This window comes from Mus caroli, chromosome 7, assembly GCF_900094665.2.
Source record: "Mus caroli chromosome 7, CAROLI_EIJ_v1.1, whole genome shotgun sequence".
Taxonomy (NCBI): Eukaryota; Metazoa; Chordata; class Mammalia; order Rodentia; family Muridae; genus Mus; species Mus caroli.
The window spans coordinates 26,752,849-26,774,942 of NC_034576.1; the positions used below are offsets into that span (position 1 = coordinate 26,752,849).

General features: G+C 50.2%; 1 protein-coding gene across 2 annotated transcripts; it reads left to right on the forward strand.

Moving 5' to 3' along the window:
• Positions 1–1,289: 1,289 nt before the first annotated feature.
• Positions 1,290–20,759, forward strand: Prx (periaxin). 2 transcript variants are annotated; one of them, XM_021168840.1, is made up of 7 exons: positions 1,290–1,325; positions 5,892–5,935; positions 6,020–6,118; positions 6,241–6,366; positions 9,430–9,586; positions 15,791–15,987; positions 16,585–20,759. In XM_021168840.1, exons 4-7 carry the CDS (start codon positions 6,340–6,342, stop codon positions 20,377–20,379), a joined length of 4,176 nt encoding a protein of 1,391 aa, XP_021024499.1. In that variant the 5' UTR covers positions 1,290–1,325; positions 5,892–5,935; positions 6,020–6,118; positions 6,241–6,339; the 3' UTR covers positions 20,380–20,759. The 2 variants fall into 2 exon arrangements, with proteins under 2 accessions (XP_021024499.1, XP_021024500.1); XM_021168841.1 differs by lacking the exons at positions 1,290–1,325; positions 5,892–5,935; positions 6,020–6,118; positions 6,241–6,366; positions 15,791–15,987 and having other exon boundaries at positions 9,284–9,586; positions 16,585–20,579.
• The last annotated feature ends 1,335 nt before the right edge of the window (positions 20,760–22,094 follow it).

A 22,094-nucleotide genomic window follows, 5' to 3' on the forward strand; every position in this document is an offset into this window, starting at 1 on the left:
GCTTTTGTCTTTATTATTTTTATTTGTCTTTATTATTTTGAATCATGTGTAAGTAAGAGTGTCTGCATGTAGACATGTGAGTGCAGATAGACGCCTGCTGAGGCCGGCGGAGGTATCTGGCATCCCGGAGCTGAGGTTGCTTACTAATGATTGTAAACCACCGGAGCTGGGAATGGGAACCAAACTGGGTCCTCAGGAAGAACAGGAAATGATCTCAGCTGCTGAGTTCTCTCTCCAGTCCCTGCCTTAGTCTTTTTTTTTTTTTTTTTTTGTAGTTTTTTGAGACAGGGTTTCTCTGTGTAGCTCTGGCTGTCCTGGAACTCACTTTGTAGACCAAGCTGGCCTCGAACTCAGAAATCCGCCTGCCTCTGCCTCCCGAGTGCTGGGATTAAAGGCGTGCGCCACCACGCCCGGCTGTCTTTTTTTTTTTTTTTCAAGTACATTTCTTTATTGTGTGTGCGTATGTATCATAGGATATGCACATGCATGTGTGTGTGTATGTACGTACATGTGTGCCCTTGTGTGTGTGTGTGCATGTGTGTTGGACTGTGTGCCTGTGTATGTGCACTCATGTGTGCCTGTGCATGCGTGCATGCCTGTGTGTGCTCACGTGTGTGTGTGTGTGTGTGTGTGCACATGTGTGTGTAAATCAAAGGACAATTGGCATGAGTTAGTTCTCACTTCCCATCACATGGACCCAGGGACTGAATTTAGGTCCTCGGGCTTAATGGTAAATGCCTTCATCTGCTGAGCCATCTCACTGGGCCCCACCATAGATTTTAAAACTCATCTGACTCCATTACAACCTTCAAGAGGTAAGCATTCTTACTACTACGATTTCAAAGACAAAGAAACTGAGGCCCAGTGATGCCCTGTGATTGCTGAAGTTCCCGGAGCCAGGAATGCCTGAGCTGGGACTTGAACCCAAATTATCAAGGAGACAGTGTTAAGAGGTTGTTTTGAGAGTCTCAGGGACTATGTGAGTTAGGCCTGGGTCCAGGAGCCCACAGATGATGGGGGTGGGGTGCTGAGTATTCGAATGGGGGTGGTATGCAAATTCTTGAACTAAGGCTGGGGTGGAGGTCTGGGCTCTGGCAAGGGAGAGGTTCGAGTTTCCAGATCCCCACCCCCTTGCAGATGGATGTAGTGCACAGAAGGGGATGTTTGTTTCCCCACCACCCACCCTTTGGGTGACATCACAGCAGGACAGCCAATGGCCAGGGTCCCCCTTCTGCCCCCCCCTTCCCATTCCTTTTCCCTCCCAGCCCAAGGCTGGGACTAAACAGACAGACCAAGGAGCTCTGGAGGTGTCTGGAGGCCCACCGGTAAGAAATGATCAGCTGGCCACTCTGGTGTGGACTGGGCTCAGCAACCCTAGGAACGCAGCCTAGGGTTCTGGGAGGTCTGGGAAGGGAGATTAACATAGGAGTCAAATTCATGGACTTCAGAGCCAGGCTCTGGGTTCAAATTCTATGCTCCCATGGGGTGGGGGTGGGGTCCTTTGATCTCTTGTGGTTCAGGATGGGCTCCAGTTTATGTAGCTGGATAGAACTGAGCTTGTAGGCTCCCTGCTTTCCACGCTGAGTATTAGTGTGCTGGAGGTGGAACCCAGGGCCTCATGCATGCTAGGCAATCCTCTATCTACCCAGTCTACGTTCTCTGTAGCCCTTCCTTTAGTGCTTTTGGAGACACAGTCTCAGGTTCTTTCTATATAACCCAGGCTGCCTTTACACTCCAGGAAAGCCCCTGAGTTTAGTCTCATGAGTTCTGGCATTATAGGTGTGCCCACCTATACCTGCCTGGGCAGCTTCAGGCTATCCCTTTGTCTTCACTTTCCAATATGTAAGATGGGCAGATAAAGGCCCCTTTGGTGGAATATGTGAATTGCTGAGAAAGGGTTCTTGGTCTTTGAAGGTGGATGCTGGAGAGCTAGCATTGATCCCATTGGTAGGAGACAGGACTCAAAATTTAGTTGCTGCCTCAACTTGATGTTCCCTTTTGATTGGGAGGAATTGGGGGGCTGCTGTGGTACAAAGGCTGGGTATTGAAGATAGGTGTGATGGGTCATGCCTGTAACCCCAACATAACAGAGGTGGAGAGAGGCAGAAGGATCAAGAGTTCAAGGTCACCCTCAGCTACACAGGGAGTGTGAAGCCAGCCTGCACAACCAGGAAACTTTGTCTCAAACATACAAAGATGGCTGAATCTGAGAAACAGGTGCATAGCCCCTGCTCTCTGCACTCTGATGTTGCCAGAAATTAGTTTATAACTGAACACTTATATGATGAATAGTCAAAGTACCTGTTGGTGTGTGTGTGTGTGTGTGTGTGTGTGTATTGAAGACAGACTCCAGGCTGGCCTCCAACTCACAATCCTCTGACCCCAGCTTTCCAAGTGTTGGGATTACAAGCTGGCACCATGCCAATGAAACTACTTTTATTGGATGCATACTTCTTACTGGTAAGAAAACTGAGGCCCCAAAGAGAAGGTTTTTTCCCATGTACTCAGACTGAGGAAACACTGGAGCTGGGCCAACCTAAGGGGCCATAGGCTACACTACCTGGGCACCTCCTCTTAGACTCATTACATGGTCTTAGATAGTGTCCAGGGGCCAGGCTGGGCTGGGCATTGGTGAGGGCTGCAGACCATAGATGGCTTACGGAAGTCGAGGCTCTGAAAGAGCAGAATTCACACATGAGGTAGACAGCAGCTCTTGGGGGGAGGGAGCCAGAAGAAAAGAATCCTTAGCTGGGTCATGGGAAGGCCCCAATGATGATATATGCCTCTGAGCCACACTACGGGTTTGAATGGCACCTAAAACAGACAAGTAGATCTGGGCCTGATGGTGTTAGCCTGCTAAGCCAACTCAAGGCCATTCTAGGCAACTTAGTGTGACTGTGCCTTAAAATGAAAGGGGGAAAGAAGGCTGGGATATGTTAGAGAACACAGACCAGTTGGTAGAGAACTTTGCCTAGCATGGGAGAGGCCAAGGGCTCCATGTCCAGCATCCCATAAAGCCTGCTGTGGTTGAGCCTGTAATCCCAGCACTAGGGAGTGAGGTAGATGAAGGAGGCTCAAAGGCTCAAGGTCATCCTGAGCTACGTAGGGAGCCAGAGGCCAGCCTGGGGTACGTGAGACTTTGTATCCCCCATACAACAAATAGAGTAGAGGGATCAGAGGGCAAACGCTCAGTGGTAGAACACTTGGCCAGCAACTATGAGCTCCTAGGTTCAATGCTCAACATTAATAAAAAGACATTACATTTCTGTTTTGTTGCTGTTTTGTTTTGTTTTGTTTTGCGAGACAGGGTTTCTCTGTGTAGCCCTGGCTGTCCTGGAACTCACTCTGTAGACCAGGCTGGCCTCGAACTCAGAGATTTGCTTGCTTCTTGCCTCCTGAGGCCAGGGATTAAAGGCGCTCGTCACCACCGCCTGCCTAAGACATTATATTTCCAGACCTTAACACATAATAAATGTGTTTTAGAAACAGGGTCCTTGAAAAGTTTGGATGAATTTCAGGCGTATGCTAGGGTAGTGTCTCAAGAAATGAGCTGTCAGCCTCCAGAAAGTTCTGCCAGGCCACAATTCAACGGGAGAACCTCATTCCCTCTTCCCGTGACACAAACCGGGGACTCCCCGGAAGCCTGTCCTCCACTTCCTTACCTAGTGGGATGGGCAGGTCTGAGAACAAAGGGTGACGGCAGAGGGAACATTTCCTTCGGAAGCTGCCCCCACCCCTGCCCAGGAGCTGGGCACGTGGCTCAGGAAGGGCTCAGAGGCCTAAATATAACCTGGGCTGGGCAGCTGTTCCAGGGACAGATGAAAAGGGGAGGGATGAAGAAGGGGGACACTGTGTTGCCCGTCCTGCCTAGGCTTCCTGTGTCAGGTTCTAGGTGCTGCCTCCTTGCCTGGGATCAGAGCAAGAGTGTGGCCTTCAGCATCCTCCTTGGTATCTGCCACCACGTCAGGTCAAGGTTCTCCACCGAGGTTCCCCACAGACCTTATTGACTCCCTTTTTTTTTAAAAAAAAAATCTATTTTTATTTTATGTGCATTAATGTTTTGCCTACATGTATGTTTGAAGATGCCAGATCCCCTAGTACAAACAGTTGTGAGCTGTTGTGTGGGTGCTGGGAATTGAACCCAGGTCCCTTGGAAGAGCAGCCAGCACTCTTAACCGCTGAGCCATCTCTCCAGGTCCCCAGCCCTTTTGTTGTTTTTGTAAATTTTTCTTTTCTTTCCTTTTCTTTTCTCTCTCTCTCTCTTTTTTTTTTTTTTTTTTTGAGATGGTCACATGCTATAGCCTAGGATGAAGCCAGAACACGTTGGCTGGACATAAAGCATAAATCTCCCTGCCTTCCAGTATTTTTTCAGTATTTTTGAGACAGGGTCTCATGTAGCTCAGGCTACATTTTAACTCATAATCCTATTTGATTACAGGAGTCTCTGACCACACCCAGTTTACGACAGTCTGTCTTTAACTTTCCTTTACTTGTCAGCAAACTAGGGTCCCGCGGCCAGGCCTGGCACCGACAAGGTCCTCTGGAATTTATTCAGTTTGACTCCTCTTGCTCACCTCAACTCTCCCCCAGCAGCTCTGCAAATGAGTTAGGTATAGAACAGAGGTCAAGGGTACTCTGCCTCATCCTGGCTTTGTGACTCTGGACAGGAAACTTCTCACCAAGCCTTAATCTCTGCCCCTGTGCCAGGGCCTGGTTCACAGGGAAGCCATCTTAGGAGAGGTGTTCAGCTTGTGTGCAAGAGCCAAAAGGGTTCACAAGGGAGGCTGGGCTTAGAGACAGAATCTAGGATTCCTAGGAGTTGCTGACAGGAGCTTTCAGCTACTGGGGGCCAGTGGTGGGCTTCAGGGGGTGTGATTACAGCATGTGTGGATGCGTCCAAAGGGTTGTCTAATTCAGCCAATTGTGACCTAAGTTTGTTGTGTTGCATAGACCCATTTCATGTAGTTGGCCTAGGGAGCTAAGAATGGCCTTGAATTGTTTCATCTTCCTGTCTCTACCTGCCAAATACTGGGATTATCGTTGTGTGCCACCATGCCTGGTTTAGGAAGTGGAGAACTGACCCCAGGGCCTTTGTGCATGCTAGGCAAGCACTCTACTGACTGATCTCCTTTGCTCCAGGGCCGAGCTATGAAGGGCCATTGTATGGCAGTGGGTGGGTGGGCGGGTGGGCAGGGGCAGAATGTGACTGGCACAGCAGACGGGCCATTGTGTGAGGGAATGTGCCGCATGAGCCTGACCTTTTCCTGTGTGGCAGGGGTTGGCGGGCTGGCATGCCAGGTGGGGGCCAAAGCTCAGAGACAGTCACCTCCTCCATGTCCCCAGGAGGGCCCGGCTGGAGGCTGACTTCTCTGTGCCTTCTTCTTGGGTTGTGTGCGCCACACTGGTACAAATTTGCATGACTTCTCTGAGACGGCATATTTTCAGTAAAGTAGCTTTCTGGTAAACTAAAGACAGTGACATTTGCCTGTGACCCCGGTATTTGGGAGGCTGAAATGGGGTGGGAGGAGGACAATAGTTCAAAGTCATCTTCAGCTACCTAGAGAATTTGAGGCTAATGTGTTCGAAAACCCTGTCTCAAACTCAAAGCAAGGCCTGGGAATATAGCTCAGGTGGTAAAATGGTAGCTTTGCATGTGTAAAACCCTGGGATTGACTCGCTAGCACAGAACAAACCAGACACGATGGGACTGCCAGTGTGTACTACTGGGCAAGCGTTCCTGGCTCTGCATTCAGGCTTTTGAGGCAGTGTCTCACTACAGAGGCTATCCAGGCTGGCCTGGGAAATAACTGTAAGGCACTTGAGCACAAAGAATTGTCAGAACGAGCACAGGGGATATGAGGTAATACTGCTATGTGTGTTGTTCTTCCTAGAGCCCCAGACCCAGGAGGCCCAGGGAGCTGGAAGTGACCCTCAGGTGAGAGCTGGCTGGTTCCACATGCCCCTCTCTATCTTCCCTGGGTCTGTCTGATGTCCCACACCCCTTGTCTCTCCATGGCAGGCAGCAAGACCTCAAAGGAAGAGTGAGATTCCCGCTTACAGCTGTGCATCACCCCGAGTGGGGCTCCTATCAGGAGAAAAGGCCATCACTCAAGAAGCGGTGAGGGGCCCTACTCTCCGCCCGCCTGATGCCATCCCTGCACTTGCACTTGACCTCTCTGGCAAGCCCCATCTCTACCCGACAATCCCTCCTTGCCTCAGGCCTCCATCTTATACCCCCAGGCTCAGTGGCAGCTGCTCCATGAGGAGCTGAAGGTGGTCTTGCAGCAGAAGGAGGAGAGGACACGGGAGCCCGAGCCCCAGGTGACTCTCTGCAGAGCTATGGAGGCCAGGAGCCGCAGCGCTGAGGTGAGTATCCACAGGTTAGGGTGCCAAGAAGGCATGTCCCGGCTTCTCTGGGCCTTGGTATTCCCACCTGGAAGCTGGAAATAGAATAAGTGAGGGAGAAATTAACATGTCAAATGCTCAACACAAAGCGGGGCCTACTGATGGGTGTGGTGGCTTAGGCCTATCATTTTGGCTTTCAAGTTCAAGGTCAACTTGGGCAATTTAGTAAGGTCCTATCCCAGAAAGATTAAAAAAAGTGTGTCACTCAGGGGTAAAGTACCCTAATATGCACAAGATCTTGGAGTCAGTCCTCGATGATGATGATGATGATGATGATGGTGATGATAACGATGACAAAACCCAGCAGAAAGAGGGGTCAGCAGATGGGCTCAGTGGGTACAGGTGCTTGCTGCCAAGCCTGATGATCTGAGTGCAATCTTCTGGAAGCTACATGGTAGAGGAGAGGACCCGGATCCTAAAATTGATTCCTTTGACCTTCATACATATACACATACATAAATAAATGTAAACAAACAAAACAAACAAACAAAAGGAAACCTTGGCTGGACAGATGGCGAAGTGGTTAAGAGCACTGGCTGCTTTTCCAGAGGATTCATTTCAATTTCCAGCAACCCCATGGGGGTTCAAACCCCTTAGAGATCTGACACCCTCCTCTGACCTCCACTGACACTAAGCACGTATGTGGTGCACAGACTTACACGCAGGCAAAGCACCGATGCACACAAAATCCTTTGTTTATCTTGTTGTTTTGCTGCCTCTCTCCTAACTTTTTTTTTTTTAATAATAGGGTTTCTCTTTGTAGTCTTGGGTGTCCTGGAACTGTCTCTGTACTCTGTAGACAGAACAGGCTGGCCTGAAACTCAGAGATCTGCCTGCCTCTGCCTCCTGAGTGCCAGAATTAAAGTGCACCACCACTGCCCAGCTCCCAAGTCATTTTAAAATAAATTTAAACATACCTGGGTGTGATAGCACAGGCTTTTAACCCTAGCTCTTGGGAAGCAGAGGCAGGTGGATCAGTGAGTTCAGGGTATTCATAGTGAGCTTCAGGACAGACAGACAGTGCCTTGAGACCCTGTCTTGAAAAACAAAAACAAAAAATTCAACAGAAATATTTAATCAGAAGAGACTAGTTATAACCAAGCATGGATACATGCTTATGATCCTAGCACTTGTACTCAGGAGGCTGAGGCAGGGGGACTACTGTGAGTTAGAGGCCAACCTGAAATACAGAGTAAGACCCTGAGTCAAAACACCCCACTACAGATAAGAGCTGACAAAGTACAAAGTCACTGTAGAGGACCCCACAAGGCAAATCCAGTCCTTTCCTGCTTTATGTACAGCCTTAAGCAGGTGACCTAACTTCTTGGAGCCCCAGCTTCCCCACTGGTGAGGTGGGGTGATGGTCCCCATCTCTGGGAACTCCGATGGTTCACTTTTTGGACTACTGCATAGTCTGGTACCAAGAGAACACCCTCAGTCACTGCCACAGCTTTCAGATTCAATGTTAGCAGTTTTTTAACCTCTTCTACTGAGTACCAGGCTGGGTGGCTCTACTTACAAAGGAGCCTCATTAAGGCTGAGGGTGACAGGCAATGGGGTCACAGCCTATAGAGTCCTGGGGTGGAATACCTAAGACAAGGCTTGGCTGTTAATGTGCTTTGAGGCATTAAGTAACTCACTTTAGCTTCCTAGGCTTTACTGCCTTCCTGTGACTTCCCAAAAAACACGGGGAGACACAAGATGCTGTCCAAAGGGGAGTGGAAGGACCCTACTGTTCCAAGAAGCTCCCCCCACCCCAACTAATGTTTCATATTCTCCTGCTCTAGTCCCACTGCAGTAGGGCATCTAGTCTAGGCCTGATTTTCCCTCTCCTGGCTGGTCGCAGTGCCTTGCATTCACCCAGGTCCAGCCATGCTTGGTCAGGTCTCAGTTCACAACCAGACTTTCCTTTCACACCACCCAACTTTGCAGTACAGCAACAGGCCCAGAAGTGCAAGGTGCTCCACAAAATCTTGTGGTTTCCTAGACAGAATCAGACCTCTTGCTTCCCCTTCTGGGAAGCAGATGTGAACCCTCTAGCGTGTTTCAGAGCCAGGGCCAGCAAATACCATGAATGCCACTTCTGCTGCGGTCACCATTCATTACCCACGCACCCCCCCCCCTTCATTGGATTCCCTTTCCCGGGGGAGTTATGCATGTCTTGGAGTTAGAGTTCACAACAGCATTCTCACACATATTCAAGCCCACAGAGGGCAAGACCCCATTCTTCCATCCCGCATGGCTTATGGGTGCCTCCCTTTATTAGAAGCATGCCTTTGTCCTGTAGGAATAACTATTATCAAGTTGAATATTTTATATAAATGTTTTGGTTTGTTTAGTTTCGTGTTGGGAATGGAACTCAGAACCTCGTGCGTGCTATGCAAGACTTTTACCACTGGGTTAAATCCCTAGGCTTGTTGTGTAGTTATTAAAGCCCCATTTGGTCTTTCAAATATAGATATTGGAATTGGCATTTTGTCTTATGACTTTAGTCCCAGTACTTGAAGGAGGATCTCGGGGAATTCGAGGCTTTCTAGGACGTTCTGGGCTACAGGAGTCTCTGTCTCAAAAATAAAATGAAAAAAAGGAGCCGGGCGTGGTGGCGCACGCCTTTAATCCCAGCACTTGGGAGGAAGAGGCAGGTGGATTTCTGAGTTCGAGGCCAGCCTGGTCTACAGCGTGAGTTCCAGGACAGCCAGGGCTATACAGAGAAACCCTGTCTCGAAACCCCCCCCCAAAAAAAAATGAAAAAAAAGGAAGAAAGAATGGAAAATTAATAAGCTTCTCAAAATCACCTAATTTGGCACTCCTAGTCCCGCCCCGTGATCTTGCCCCGCCTACTCATCCCCTCTTCTTCCAGCCCCGCCCCGCCCCTTGCTTTTCCGACCGCGACCCTCCCAGAGAGCGAGCGGGAAAGGAGAGCTGTTTAACCACAACGCGGGTCCTAGAGAAGGAACGCCATGGCGAGCTCTGGGCGAGTTGCCGTCTTGGAGTTCCATGGCGACCCCTTGCTGCCCCTCGCAGGAGCTGAGACGGGCGGAGTTGGTGGAGATTATCGTGGAGACCGAGGCACAGACCGGGGTCAGCGGCTTCAATGTAGCAGGCGGCGGCAAAGAAGGAATCTTTGTCCGCGAGCTGCGAGAGGACTCACCCGCAGCTAAGAGCCTCAGCTTGCAAGAAGGTAGGCGTGGTCTGCATATGGCAAGGCGGAGCCGGCCTATGGGGGCGGAGTTAAGAATCTGCCTTGGCCACCGCGCTGGGGGCGTGACTGGGGGAGGGCGGGGCAAAGCCGGACTGTGGAGGCGGAGTTAGGAATCTGCTTTGGGTCCCGGGCCTGGCGGGGGCGTGGCGGGGTGGGGCGGAGTCTGAAGGCCTGGTGGGTCAGGGTTGACCTGCAAGGGTGTGGTTAGGTATCCGCCTAAGCGTGCTGGCAGGATGAAACTGAAGTTGTGCTTATTTGCTAGGAGGCGGGGTTAAGAGGTTGTGGTGAGGCTTTCCTTGTTCTGAATCTAGCTCCTCCAGCATGCCAGGCCCTCGCTCTACCACCGAATTACATCTCATTCATTGTTTTGGGGGCTCGGGCTTGCCTGAACTCGCTGTACAGCTGACGATGAACTTATTCCATCAACCAAATGCTGGGATATAGGCATGCACCCCCATGCCCGTCTTTCTATTCTTTTTTAATTTTTGAGTCTAAATTGTTCGAGTTGGCCTTGAACTTCTTGTGTAACCCTGGCTGGGTTTAGACTTTAAAAATAATTAGTTTATTTGTATGGATGTTTTGCCACCAACTATGTCGGTGTGTGATGTATCTGTTGTACCCCTGGAGGCCAGAAGAGGGCTCGGAATCCCCTGTGCGCCACCAAGTGGGTGATAGATCCTCTGGAAGAGCAGAGAGCAATCTTAACTGCTGAGCCATCTTGCCAGCCCTTGGCCTTGAACTTTTGATCCTTCTGCCTCAGCCTCCAGGGTAGCTGGGATGACAGGCCTGAGCGACCATGCCCAGCTGGCACTATGATTATTTAGGGCCGGCTCATTGTCTGTGTTGGACTCCCAGAACCCTCGTGATATTTCTGTGTCTCCATATTTTCATCTTTAAATGGGAATAATTAGCACTGACCTCATGAGGTTATTATGTAGCTTAAATGAGTCAGGTTTTGAAAACAGCACACAGATAAGTGTCACACAGTAAGCACTATGTAAGTGCTAATTAATGTGTTATTGGGACAGGAAAAGGGGTGGAGTTAACTTGAGATGGAGAGAGGAACTTAATTAAATGAAAGATGAAAGATGTTTTTAAGAAATATGGATAAAGCTGTTTTACCTTATGCATTGCATGTAACAATTATTCTTTCTTTAATTAATTATTTTAAAAATGTATATGTTCTTTTTTGTCATACTGAGGATGGAACCCAGGGCTTTTTGGATGAATGCTAGGTGAATGCTCTATGAACTGTGCTCCCAGCCTCTCACTCGTGAGCTCTAGGCAAGCATTCTACCAATGAAGTACATCCCTGTTCCATAACAGTTATTTACTAAGCATCTTACTGCTTTGGCTACAATGGTGAACAGAACACAGAAAGGTCCCTACACTTAAGAAACTTACAGAATAGTGGGGTGAAACTAGTGAGAAGGTAGGGGCAAGGGCAGTTTTGAAGGGCTCATAAGGACTATGACTTTTATTCTGTGACATAAGCAGAAGAGAAGCAGAAATGAGTCTTGTTTAGCTGCTTTATTTACAGTTGGCTGAAATGTAAGAGGCAGCATCAGGGACAAGATCAATTAGCCTCTAAGAAGTGATGGATGGGCAGGCTTAATATGGTGTTGTTGGAAGGACTTGACTCTCAGATATTCAGGACTAGGTGTGGGGTACCATAGAGAGGGAGGCCTCAAGGATGCTTCTAGGCATCACTGTTAGGTGATAGAGTGACTGGCTAGGTTTCCCTTCGTTGGTTGTGGGGAATCTCCAAGGAGATTTTACCTGAGGACTGAGTGGCCTGCTGATACCTGTTTGGAGAAAGACAAGGTGGGAGTGTTTTTAAAAAAAAACAAAAACAAAAACAAAAAACCCAAGGACAATTTTATTACAACAGACTGGGAGAAAAACCCCAGTGCAGGCAGTAAGTCTTAGCAATTGCTGAGTGGGGGAGAGGAAGAGAGAGAGCCAGGTCTTTTAAGTTAGGGTCCAAGAAAGCAATGGAGAGTAAGTAGTCACATGGCTAAAGGGATGGGGGGAGGGGTGTGGGGAGCCTCAGAGAAAGAATAAGAAAACACAAAACACTGTGCCAGGGAAAGCATGTCCAGGCTCTGAGCAGTATCCAAGAGAAACAGAAAGGGATAAGAAAGAAGGGGAACAGTTGCCAGGCTTCAAAGTGCTACCTGATAGAAGCTTGGCAAATGTGGCCTTTAGTCTTTCTTGTTTGGTTGGTTGGTTTGGTTAGGTTTTTCGAGACAGCCTTTCTCTATGTAGCCCTGGTTATCCTGAACTCCCTCCGTAGACCAGGTTGGCCTCGGACTCACTTACTACTGCCATTTGCCTCTGCCTTCCAAGTGCTGGGATTAAAGGCATGTGCCACCATGTCCAGCTTGTTTTCTTATTTTAATTTCTTGAGACAAAGTTTCCCTTTGTGGTCCAGGCAAGCCTTTGATTCTTCCTGCTCCAGCCTCTGGAGGGTTGGGATCGCAGGCAACCTGGGACCCATCAAATGCTGCAAATCAAAGCTGTCTCTTGCACACTGACTAGGGGTGTGGAAGGGCACCTAGGTAGACAATCTACCCTTCACATTTCTGAATTCTGCATCTGAGGATTCAGCCGATCAGAGACTGAAATTATTTGTGCCTGTGTTGGGGGGAAGTGCCCATACTGAACATGTCTGGACTTTCTTCTTTCATTATTCCCTAAGGGGCTAGAGATATGACTCTGCAGTTCTGAGCATTTGCTAGCCGTGCAGAGAACCGGGGTTCAGTTCCCAACACCCACACTGTGGCTCACAACTGTCCCTTACAAGGGTCATATGCCCTCTTCTCGGCTCTGCACTGTCATGCATGGAAACAAAGTACTCAAACACAAAAGAATAAATCTTAAAACACAAAGGAATGACTATTATATAGTATTTACATTGTATCATATATAATTTGGAGTTTGTAGTGCTCGCCTATCATTCCAGCAGCCCTTGGGAGGCTGGGGCAGGAGATTCTTGAGTTTAAGGCTAGTCTGGACCACACAGGGAGATTTTGTATCAATCAAACAAATAAACAAAATTATTTAAGTGTCTAAGGCAGGAGAATGGAAAGTTCAAGGTCTGCCTTGGCAACTTAGTAACATCCAGTCTCAAAGATAGAGAAAAGAGGACTAGGGCTCTGGCTCAGTGGTAGAGCACTTGCCTAGAGTTCAGAAGTGAGAGCCTTGGGGTGTGGCTCAGTGGTAGAACATTAGTCTAGAATGCATAAGGCCCTGGGTTCAATCTCCAGCACCATTTTAAAAAAAAAAAGCCCAGAAGTTAGAAAGTTAGACTGAGAAGATGGCTCAGCATTTAAGAGTGCTGGTTACTCTTCCAGAGGACCCAGATGATGAGGAGGAACATGATGACGGTGATGATGATGATGATTCTTTTCTTTTTCTTTGGAGACAGGGTTTCTCTGTGTAGCTCTGGCTGCCTTAGAACTCACTCTGTAGACCAGGCTGGCCTCAAACTCAGAGCCATGCCTGCCTCTGCCTCCCAAGTGTTGGGACTGAAAGCATGAATCACCATGCTTAGCTTTAGACCCAAATTTTATTCCTAGTGGCCACATGGTAGTTCAAAATAACTCTGTGACTCCAGTCCTAGGGGATCCAACACCTTCTTCTGGCTTCTATGGGTACCAGGTGCACATGTGGAGCATAGACATGCATGTAAGCAAAATGCTCATACATTAAAAACAAACAAACAAAAAATCCCCACTAAAATATAATAATAAAACTCCAAAATTTTACCTAGAGATGAAGTACAGGGAATGCAGGGTGAATGTATATAGGTTTTATGCAAATATTATGTTTACATGAGATTTGTACATTCACAGTTTTTAATACTTGGGTGAATAGTGCTCAAAAACTTCCCTGCAGAGATTGCGGGACCACTTATAAGTGTAGAGGGGAGAATTCAAGGATGGAAGCATAAATGTGGGTACCTTACTAAGCTTCACAAAAATTCCCCAAACTGGGGTACTATAATCCTAGTACTCAGGAGGCTGAGGCAAGAGGATTGATAGTTTGAGGCTAGCCTTGGAGTCATAGTGAGAAAAAGATCAAGACTAGCCTGAGCTACACAGGGAAACCCAGCTTCAGGAAGCAAAAACAAACAAACAAACAAACAAACAAACAAACAAACAAGGTTGGAGAGCTAGCTTAGTGGTTAAGACACGAGCTGAACAGAGGACCTGAGTTTGTCTCTGACACTGACACCCTTTTTGGGCAGCTCACAACTATCTGTAACTCCAGTTCCAAGAAATCTGAAGCTCTCTCTGGTTTCTGTGGTAGCCAACATACATACATACATACATACATACACACACACACACACACACACATACACACATACAAATATACATACACTTACACACACATACAAAAACACACATACACACTAAGACAAACATAAACACATATACTCAAACATGCACACACACATACACACTCACACATGCACACATACAAACACACACAAACACACACACACACAAACATACACATACACTCACAGTCACATACTCACTTAAACAAAAATAAAATAAATATTATTATTTTATTTATTTATTTTTTAAAGATGTATTTATTATATGTAAGTACACTATAGCTGTCTTCAGACACACCATAAGAGGGCATCAGATCTCATTAAAGATGGTTGGGAGCCACCATGTGGTTGCTGGGAATCGAACTCAGGATCTCTGGAAGAGTAGTCAGTGCCCTTAACTGCTGAGCCATCTCTCCAGCCCCGTATTTATTTTCGAAACAGGGTTTCTCTGTGTAGCCCTGGCTGTCCTGGAACTCACGCTATAGACCAGGCTGGCCTCGAACTCAGAGATCCGCCTGCCTCTGCCTCCCAAGTGTTGGAATTAAAAGGCATGTGCCACCATTGCCCGGCAATAAAATAAATATTAAAACAGACACAATAAAGAGATTACCAGGCTGGAGAAATGGCTCAGCGGTTAAGAGCACTGACAGCTCTTCCAGAGGTCCTGAGTTCAAGTCCCAGAAACCACATGGTGGCTCACAACCATCTGTAATGAAATCTGATGCCCTCTTCTGGGGTGTCCGAAGAAATCTACATTGTACTTCCATAAATAAATTAATTAATTAAAAATTAAAAAAAAAGAGTATTACTAGAACCTGGAAAGATGGTTCCATGTTTAAGAGTGCTGAGTTCAGCAGGGCTTGGTGGCGCACGCCTTTAATCCCAGCACTCGGGAGGTAAAGGCAGGCGGATTTCTGAGTTAAAGGCCAGCCTGGTCTACAAAGTGAGTTCCAGGACAGCCAGGGCTATACAGAGAAACCCTGTCTCGAAAAAAACAAAAACAAACAAACAAAAAAAGAGTGCTGAGTTCAGTTTCCAAAACCCATATACACACAGACATACATTAAAAGCAGGGGAGAGAGCAAGTGTAGCAACACACTTCTGTAATTCCAGCACTTGGACAGCAAAGGCAGGTAGATCTCTGTTAAAGTGAGGCCAGTGTCTAGGCAAAGCCAATTCACGGCCTGAATCTTCTGTCAGCCTGTCTGTCATATGGACAGACTGAACATACTGGAGACTGAACCCAGGACACCCTTCGTACTAGACAAGTGTGCTCTGTCGCAGAGCTACGTCTCTAATTTCAACAGTGTATTCTTATGAATTCAAGAAGCTGGGGAAGGAACCATCCACAGCGGGTAAGGTACCTCCCTATAGGTTATCAGCTTCATAACCCATAGCAGGGTGTGGTGGCAAATGCCTGTAATCTTAGCCCTTGAGCTGGAGGAAGAGGGTCAAGGGTTTAAGATCATCCTTGGCTATATAGTGAACTGAGTTACATGAAACCCCTGTGGGTGCTCAAGGATGCTACTTTTTGATTCTGATCTCACAAGGAACCCTCTGCTTGAATGATGAGGATGGAAAAGGAGAGTGAAAAGACAACCATAAGTGGCCCGAGTGGATCGGTTCCTTCCGGAAAGGGGCGGGGCTAAAGCCAATGGGACCAGTTTCGCTCTTCGAGCCATAACCTCTGAAATTTCCTCTCAAGTTAGAGGCCTATGATATGCAGGGTCAAAATCTGGGACTGGGCCTCTGCTTACTCCTAAGAAGTGGGTGGGCCCAAGTGTGGGTGGAGTCAGGAGACACTCACTCCAGACCCACCTCCACCTCGTTTGCAGGGGACCAGCTGCTGAGTGCCCGTGTGTTCTTTGAGAACTTCAAATATGAGGATGCACTTCGCCTGCTGCAATGCGCAGAGCCCTACAAGGTCTCCTTCTGCTTGAAGCGCACTGTGCCCACCGGGGACCTGGCACTGAGGCCCGGGACGGTGTCTGGATATGAGATGAAGGGCCCGAGGGCCAAAGTGGCCAAGCTGGTACGCGTGCTTAGCCCAGTCCGGGTCCAGGACAGCCCCAGTGACCGGGTCGCTGCTGCGCCGTAAACCCTACTCCCTTTCACCGTGGCCCACTTTGGCCCTCTGTATGTCACTAACCTGACACTAATTCGCCCTCTGCCCCTTGTTCTCTGCTCCTAAACTCCACTCCTGTCAAAGGGTGCACCTATCGGCAGGTGGTTCTCACCCATCCCCACCATGCAACCCGGGCTCATTAGGGGTCATGGAGTCCTGGAAGGCCAGATTCTAGCCCAATGGCTGTTGAGTTACTGAGTGACCCAAGTTTCTTTTCCTCTCTGGGTCACAATTTCCCCAACTCTACAATAAAGATGTTGGGGGAAATTCCAGAATCAGGGCCTGGTATTTTTGGGTTCCCATTGCCACATCCCTGTCCACTCACTGTGAGATTCTGAATGTCTGTCATTGCCTTCCTGAAGTGACAGGCAGGAAGGTGGATGTGTTTTGGGATATACTCTACCCCAAACTTCTCCCAGCCTGGTATACTAGGTGGGTTATTTTTCTATCTACTCCCAGCCTCCCACTGTCCCACAGCCTCCTGCCTCTCTCCTCTCTCCTCAGAACATCCAGAGTCTGTCCCCTGTGAAGAAGAAGAAGATGGTGACTGGGGCCCTGGGGACCCCTGCAGATTTGGCCCCTGTTGACGTCGAGTTCTCTTTTCCCAAGTTCTCCCGACTGCGTCGGGGTCTCAAAGCCGAGGCTGTCAAGGGACCTGTCCCAGCTGCCCCTGCCCGTCGCCGCCTCCAGCTGCCTCGGCTGCGTGTCCGAGAAGTAGCTGAAGAGGCCCAGGTAGCCCGAATGGCTGCTGCTGCTCCTCCCCCAAGAAAGGCCAAGGCAGAAGCTGAGGCAGCCACAGGAGCTGGGTTCACAGCCCCTCAGATAGAGCTAGTTGGGCCTCGGCTGCCTAGTGCCGAGGTGGGTGTCCCTCAGGTCTCAGTTCCCAAGGGGACCCCATCAACAGAGGCAGCCAGCAGTTTTGCCCTTCACCTGCCAACCCTTGGGCTAGGTGCCCCAGCTGCCCCAGCTGTGGAGCCCCCAGCCATGGAAATCCAGGTTCCACAAGTGGAACTCCCCACCCTGCCCTCTCTACCCACTCTTCCCACACTTCCATGCCTAGACACCCAGGAAGGGGCTGCAGTGGTAAAAGTCCCTACCCTGGATGTGGCAGCTCCGTCTGTGGGGGTGGACCTGGCTTTGCCGGGTGCAGAGGTGGAGACCCAGGGAGAGGTTCCTGAAGTGGCCCTCAAGATGCCCCGGCTCAGTTTCCCCCGTTTTGGGATTCGGGGGAAGGAAGCCACTGAAGCCAAAGTAGTCAAGGGCAGCCCTGAGGCCAAAGCAAAGGGTCCCAGACTTCGAATGCCCACCTTTGGGCTTTCTCTCCTGGAACCCCGGCCCTCTGGCCCTGAAGCTGTTGCTGAGAGCAAGCTGAAGCTACCCACCCTCAAGATGCCCTCTTTCGGTATTGGTGTGGCTGGGCCTGAGGTCAAGGCACCCAAGGGGCCTGAAGTAAAGCTCCCTAAGGTTCCTGAGGTCAAACTCCCTAAAGTGCCCGAGGCAGCCATTCCAGATGTGCAACTCCCTGAGGTACAGCTGCCCAAAATGTCAGACATGAAACTTCCAAAGATCCCTGAGGTGGTTGTACCCGACGTTCGCCTTCCGGCAGTGCAGCTGCCCAAAGTCCCTGAGATGAAGCTCCCGAAGGTGCCCGAGATGGCTGTGCCCGATGTACACCTTCCAGATGTACAGCTCCCGAAAGTTCCAGAGATGAAGCTACCAGAGATGAAGCTTCCGAAGGTGCCCGAGATGGCTGTGCCCGATGTACACCTTCCAGATGTACAGCTCCCGAAAGTTCCAGAGATGAAGCTACCAGAGATGAAGCTCCCGAAGGTACCCGAGATGGCCGTGCCCGATGTACGACTCCCGGAAGTTCAGCTGCCCAAAGTGTCTGAGGTGAAGCTCCCAAAGATGCCTGAGATGGCCGTGCCCGATGTCCACCTCCCGGAGCTGCAACTTCCCAAAATGTCTGAGGTGAAGCTCCCAAAGATGCCCGAGATGGCCGTGCCCGATGTTCGCCTCCCGGAAGTTCAGCTGCCCAAAGTGTCAGAGATGAAACTCCCTAAGATGCCGGAGATGACCATGCCCGACATTCGCCTCCCGGAAGTTCAGTTGCCCAAAGTGCCCGACATTAAACTTCCTGAAATGAAGCTTCCAGAAATAAAACTCCCCAAAGTGCCTGACATGGCAGTGCCTGATGTCCCCCTTCCAGAGCTGCAGCTGCCCAAAGTGTCGGACATCCGGCTGCCTGAAATGCAAGTGTCACAGGTCCCAGAGGTGCATCTTCCCAAGATGCCAGAGATGAAGTTGTCCAAGGTTCCTGAGGTGCAAAGGAGATCTGCAGGGGCGGAGCAGGCAAAAGGGACTGAATTTAGTTTCAAGTTGCCCAAGATGACCATGCCCAAGTTGGGAAAAGTGGGCAAGCCTGGGGAGGCAAGTGTTGAGGTTCCAGACAAACTCATGACACTTCCCTGTCTGCAGCCAGAGGTGGGCATTGAGGCGTCCCATGTTGGTGTCTCTTCCCTCTCTCTCCCCTCTGTGGAGCTTGACTTGCCTGGGGCCCTGGGCCTGGAGGGACAAGTCCAAGAAGCTGTCCCAGGCAAAGTGGAGAAGCCAGAGGGCCCCAGGGTGGCAGTGGGTGTTGGAGAGGTGGGCTTTCGTGTGCCCTCTGTGGAGATTGTCACTCCTCAGCTGCCCACAGTTGAAGTTGAGAAAGAGCAGCTAGAGATGGTGGAGATGAAAGTCAAACCCTCTTCCAAGTTCTCTCTGCCCAAATTCGGACTTTCAGGGCCCAAAGCTGTCAAGGGAGAGGTGGAGGGGCCTGGGCGAGCCACCAAGCTGAAGGTTTCCAAGTTTACCATCTCACTTCCCAAAGCTCGAGCAGGGACTGAGGCCGAAGCGAAGGGAGCTGGGGAAGCCGGGTTGCTGCCAGCACTGGATCTGTCCATCCCACAGCTCAGCCTGGATGCCCATCTGCCCTCAGGCAAGGTGGAAGTAGCTGATAGCAAGCCTAAAGCGTCCAGATTTGCTCTGCCCAAGTTTGGGGTGAAAGGCCGGGACTCTGAGGCTGATGTACTGGTGGCAGGGGAGGCTGAGCTTGAGGGAAAGGGTTGGGGCTGGGATGGGAAGGTGAAGATGCCCAAGCTGAAAATGCCATCTTTTGGGTTGTCCCGAGGAAAGGAAGCAGAAACTCAGGATGGACGTGTCAGCCCCGGGGAAAAGCTGGAGGCCATAGCTGGGCAGCTTAAGATCCCTGCAGTGGAATTGGTCACACCAGGAGCTCAGGAGACAGAGAAGGTCACCAGTGGAGTGAAGCCGTCAGGCCTCCAGGTGTCCACCACTGGGCAGGTGGTTGCAGAGGGCCAGGAGGGTGTGCAGAGGGTGTCCACACTAGGCATCTCTTTGCCCCAGGTGGAATTGGCCAGCTTTGGGGAGGCAGGCCCTGAGATTGTAGCCCCTTCTGCAGAGGGCACAGCAGGCTCTAGGGTCCAGGTGCCACAGGTGATGCTGGAGCTACCTGGAACCCAGGTGGCAGGGGGTGATCTGTTAGTGGGTGAGGGCATCTTCAAGATGCCCACAGTGACAGTGCCCCAGCTAGAGCTGGATGTGGGGCTGGGCCATGAAGCCCAGGCTGGTGAAGCAGCCAAGAGTGAGGGTGGGTTAAAGCTGAAGTTGCCCACACTGGGGACCGGAAGCAGAGGAGAGGGCGTTGAGCCCCAGGGCCCTGAGGCCCAGCGGACCTTCCACCTCTCATTGCCCGATGTGGAACTCACGTCACCAGTGAGTAGCCACGCTGAGTACCAGGTGGTTGAGGGCGATGGGGATGGTGGGCACAAACTCAAGGTTCGGCTGCCCCTGTTTGGTCTGGCGAAGGCCAAGGAAGGGATAGAAGTTGGAGAAAAGGTTAAGAGTCCAAAGCTCAGGCTACCCCGAGTGGGCTTCAGCCAGAGTGAGTCGGTCTCCGGAGAAGGCTCTCCCAGTCCTGAGGAGGAGGAAAAAGGCAGTGGGGAAGGGGCTTCGGGTCGCCGGGGAAGGGTAAGGGTCCGCCTGCCTCGGGTAGGCTTGGCTTCCCCTTCTAAAGTCTCTAAGGGACAGGAGGGTGATGCGACCTCCAAGTCCCCAGTTGGGGAGAAGTCACCCAAATTCCGTTTTCCTAGGGTGTCCTTAAGCCCCAAGGCCCGGAGTGGGAGTAGGGACCGGGAAGAAGGTGGATTCAGGGTTCGACTGCCCAGTGTGGGATTTTCAGAAACAGCAGTTCCAGGCTCCACCAGGATTGAGGGAACCAAGGCTGCTGCCATCTGAAGCCCCAGGACAGCTGTGGATTCCCCCTCTTGTCTTTCCATTCCCCAGCCTAGCTCTCCATTTTGTGTGTGACATTACTAGCACTAATCCTCAGAGGGCTTAAAGGTGGGCAACTGACTCAGGCAGGAGCCAGTGGCCTGTGTCACCTCATTGGCCAAAGTGCCTGTATATTATGTCAAACTATGGGAATAAAATAATTCAAAAGTTGTCATGTGTCTTGGTTCTCGTGTGGGACACAAGGTCTCTTTATGTTTCCTTCATCTGGCTTGTGCAGTGTTACCTCAGCTTGAACTTAAAATCTTGCAGCCTTGGGGGCTGGAGAGATGGCCCAGAGGTTAAGAGCACTGGCTGCTCATGCAGAGGTCCTGAGTTCAATTCCCAGCAACCACATGGTGGCTCACAACCATCTATAGTGAGAACTGGTGCCCTCTTCTGGCCTGAAGGCACACATGCAAACAGAAAGCTGCATACAGCCTCAGCCTCTCAGTGCTGGAATTACAGGCAAGCGCTGCCCTTGCCCTTCACAGTTCCCAGAGGCCTTTGCGAAGCAGAGCACAGCAGGGCACAGCAGGGCCCCTCTGTGGAGAGCCAGCTGTCCTCTGCAGTGAACTCCTGTCCATCTTCCCTTCCCATAAGCAAGACTTGACTTGACTTCCGGTGGAGTGTGCCACCATGCCTGGTTTACATGGAGCTGGGAATTTAGCTTGTGGTCTCATCCATGCTAGAGGAGTGCTTTCCACCACCCGAGCTACCTCCCAACTCCATAACTTTTCATTTCAAGTTCCACAAAGTTCCGGGAGCTGGCTTTGATCTCACTCTAAATTCCCTTTCAGTTGTTTTCAATCCTCCTGCCTCAGCCTTCTGAGATTACAGATTTCTGCCAGCAAGGCCACCAGGCTAGGTTACATGCCCCCTTTCCTGTCTTTCTGGTTTGACTGCCCTGTGCACTTAGGGCTCCGCCCCAGGAGGCTGGCTCTTCCTGCTTCCTTCTTTGGAATCAACATTTCAGAGCCTCGGCTTCAAATACTTGGCTGCCTTTTAGGACCAAGCCCCAGGCTCCAGAGCAGCCAACACTGCTGGGCCCTCAGTTCCCGGGGATGGTAGGCCACACTTTCTCTTGGCTTCTTGGTACTGGCAGGGATCTAGGTCTCCAGTCTTCAGTGTATGTCTGTCTGTGACATCCACTCCAAGTTCAGCCCCAAGTCTTTTCTACATGTGTCACTGCCATTCTCTGCATACACCACCACCACCACCACACACACACACACACACACACACTCATGCAGTTGTGAACTTCCATCATAGAAAAGGAGAGTAAGGGGCTCTCACCCACTCCCGCCGTGGCTCCCCACTCAAGTCACTGGTCCTTTGTGTCCGTCACACTTTACAGGTCTTCCTCACCTTTGGCGGACTCCCCCACAGCATTTGGACTTTCGGCACCAGTACTTTAAAAAAAAAAAAGTCTCACTATGTCTCCCTGACTGGTCTGGAACTCAATCTGTAGACCAAGCTGGCCTCAGACTAACAGAGCCACACTGACCTCGGTCTGGTCCTCTGGCTGTTGGGATTAAAAGCATGCACCACCAACATGTGCCACCAAGGTCACTGCCACCAAGCCTCCCTCGGCATCCCCTGAGTGTTTTTCTTCCCCTCTGACTTCTCACCAAAATGTCAAGCTTCTTTTTATTTTATTTTTATTATTTATTTATTGGTTT

Excerpts from the sequence above, each read along its gene's own strand:
- Prx (XM_021168840.1), top strand. The coding sequence starts at position 6,340 with ATGGAGGCCAGGAGCCGCAGCGCTGAG. Across the intron at positions 9,587-15,790 it reads GAGCCTCAGCTTGCAAGAAG|GGGACCAGCTGCTGAGTGCC; the intron begins GTAGGCGTGGTC and ends CCTCGTTTGCAG. Across the intron at positions 15,988-16,584 it reads GGGCCAAAGTGGCCAAGCTG|AACATCCAGAGTCTGTCCCC; the intron begins GTACGCGTGCTT and ends CTCTCTCCTCAG.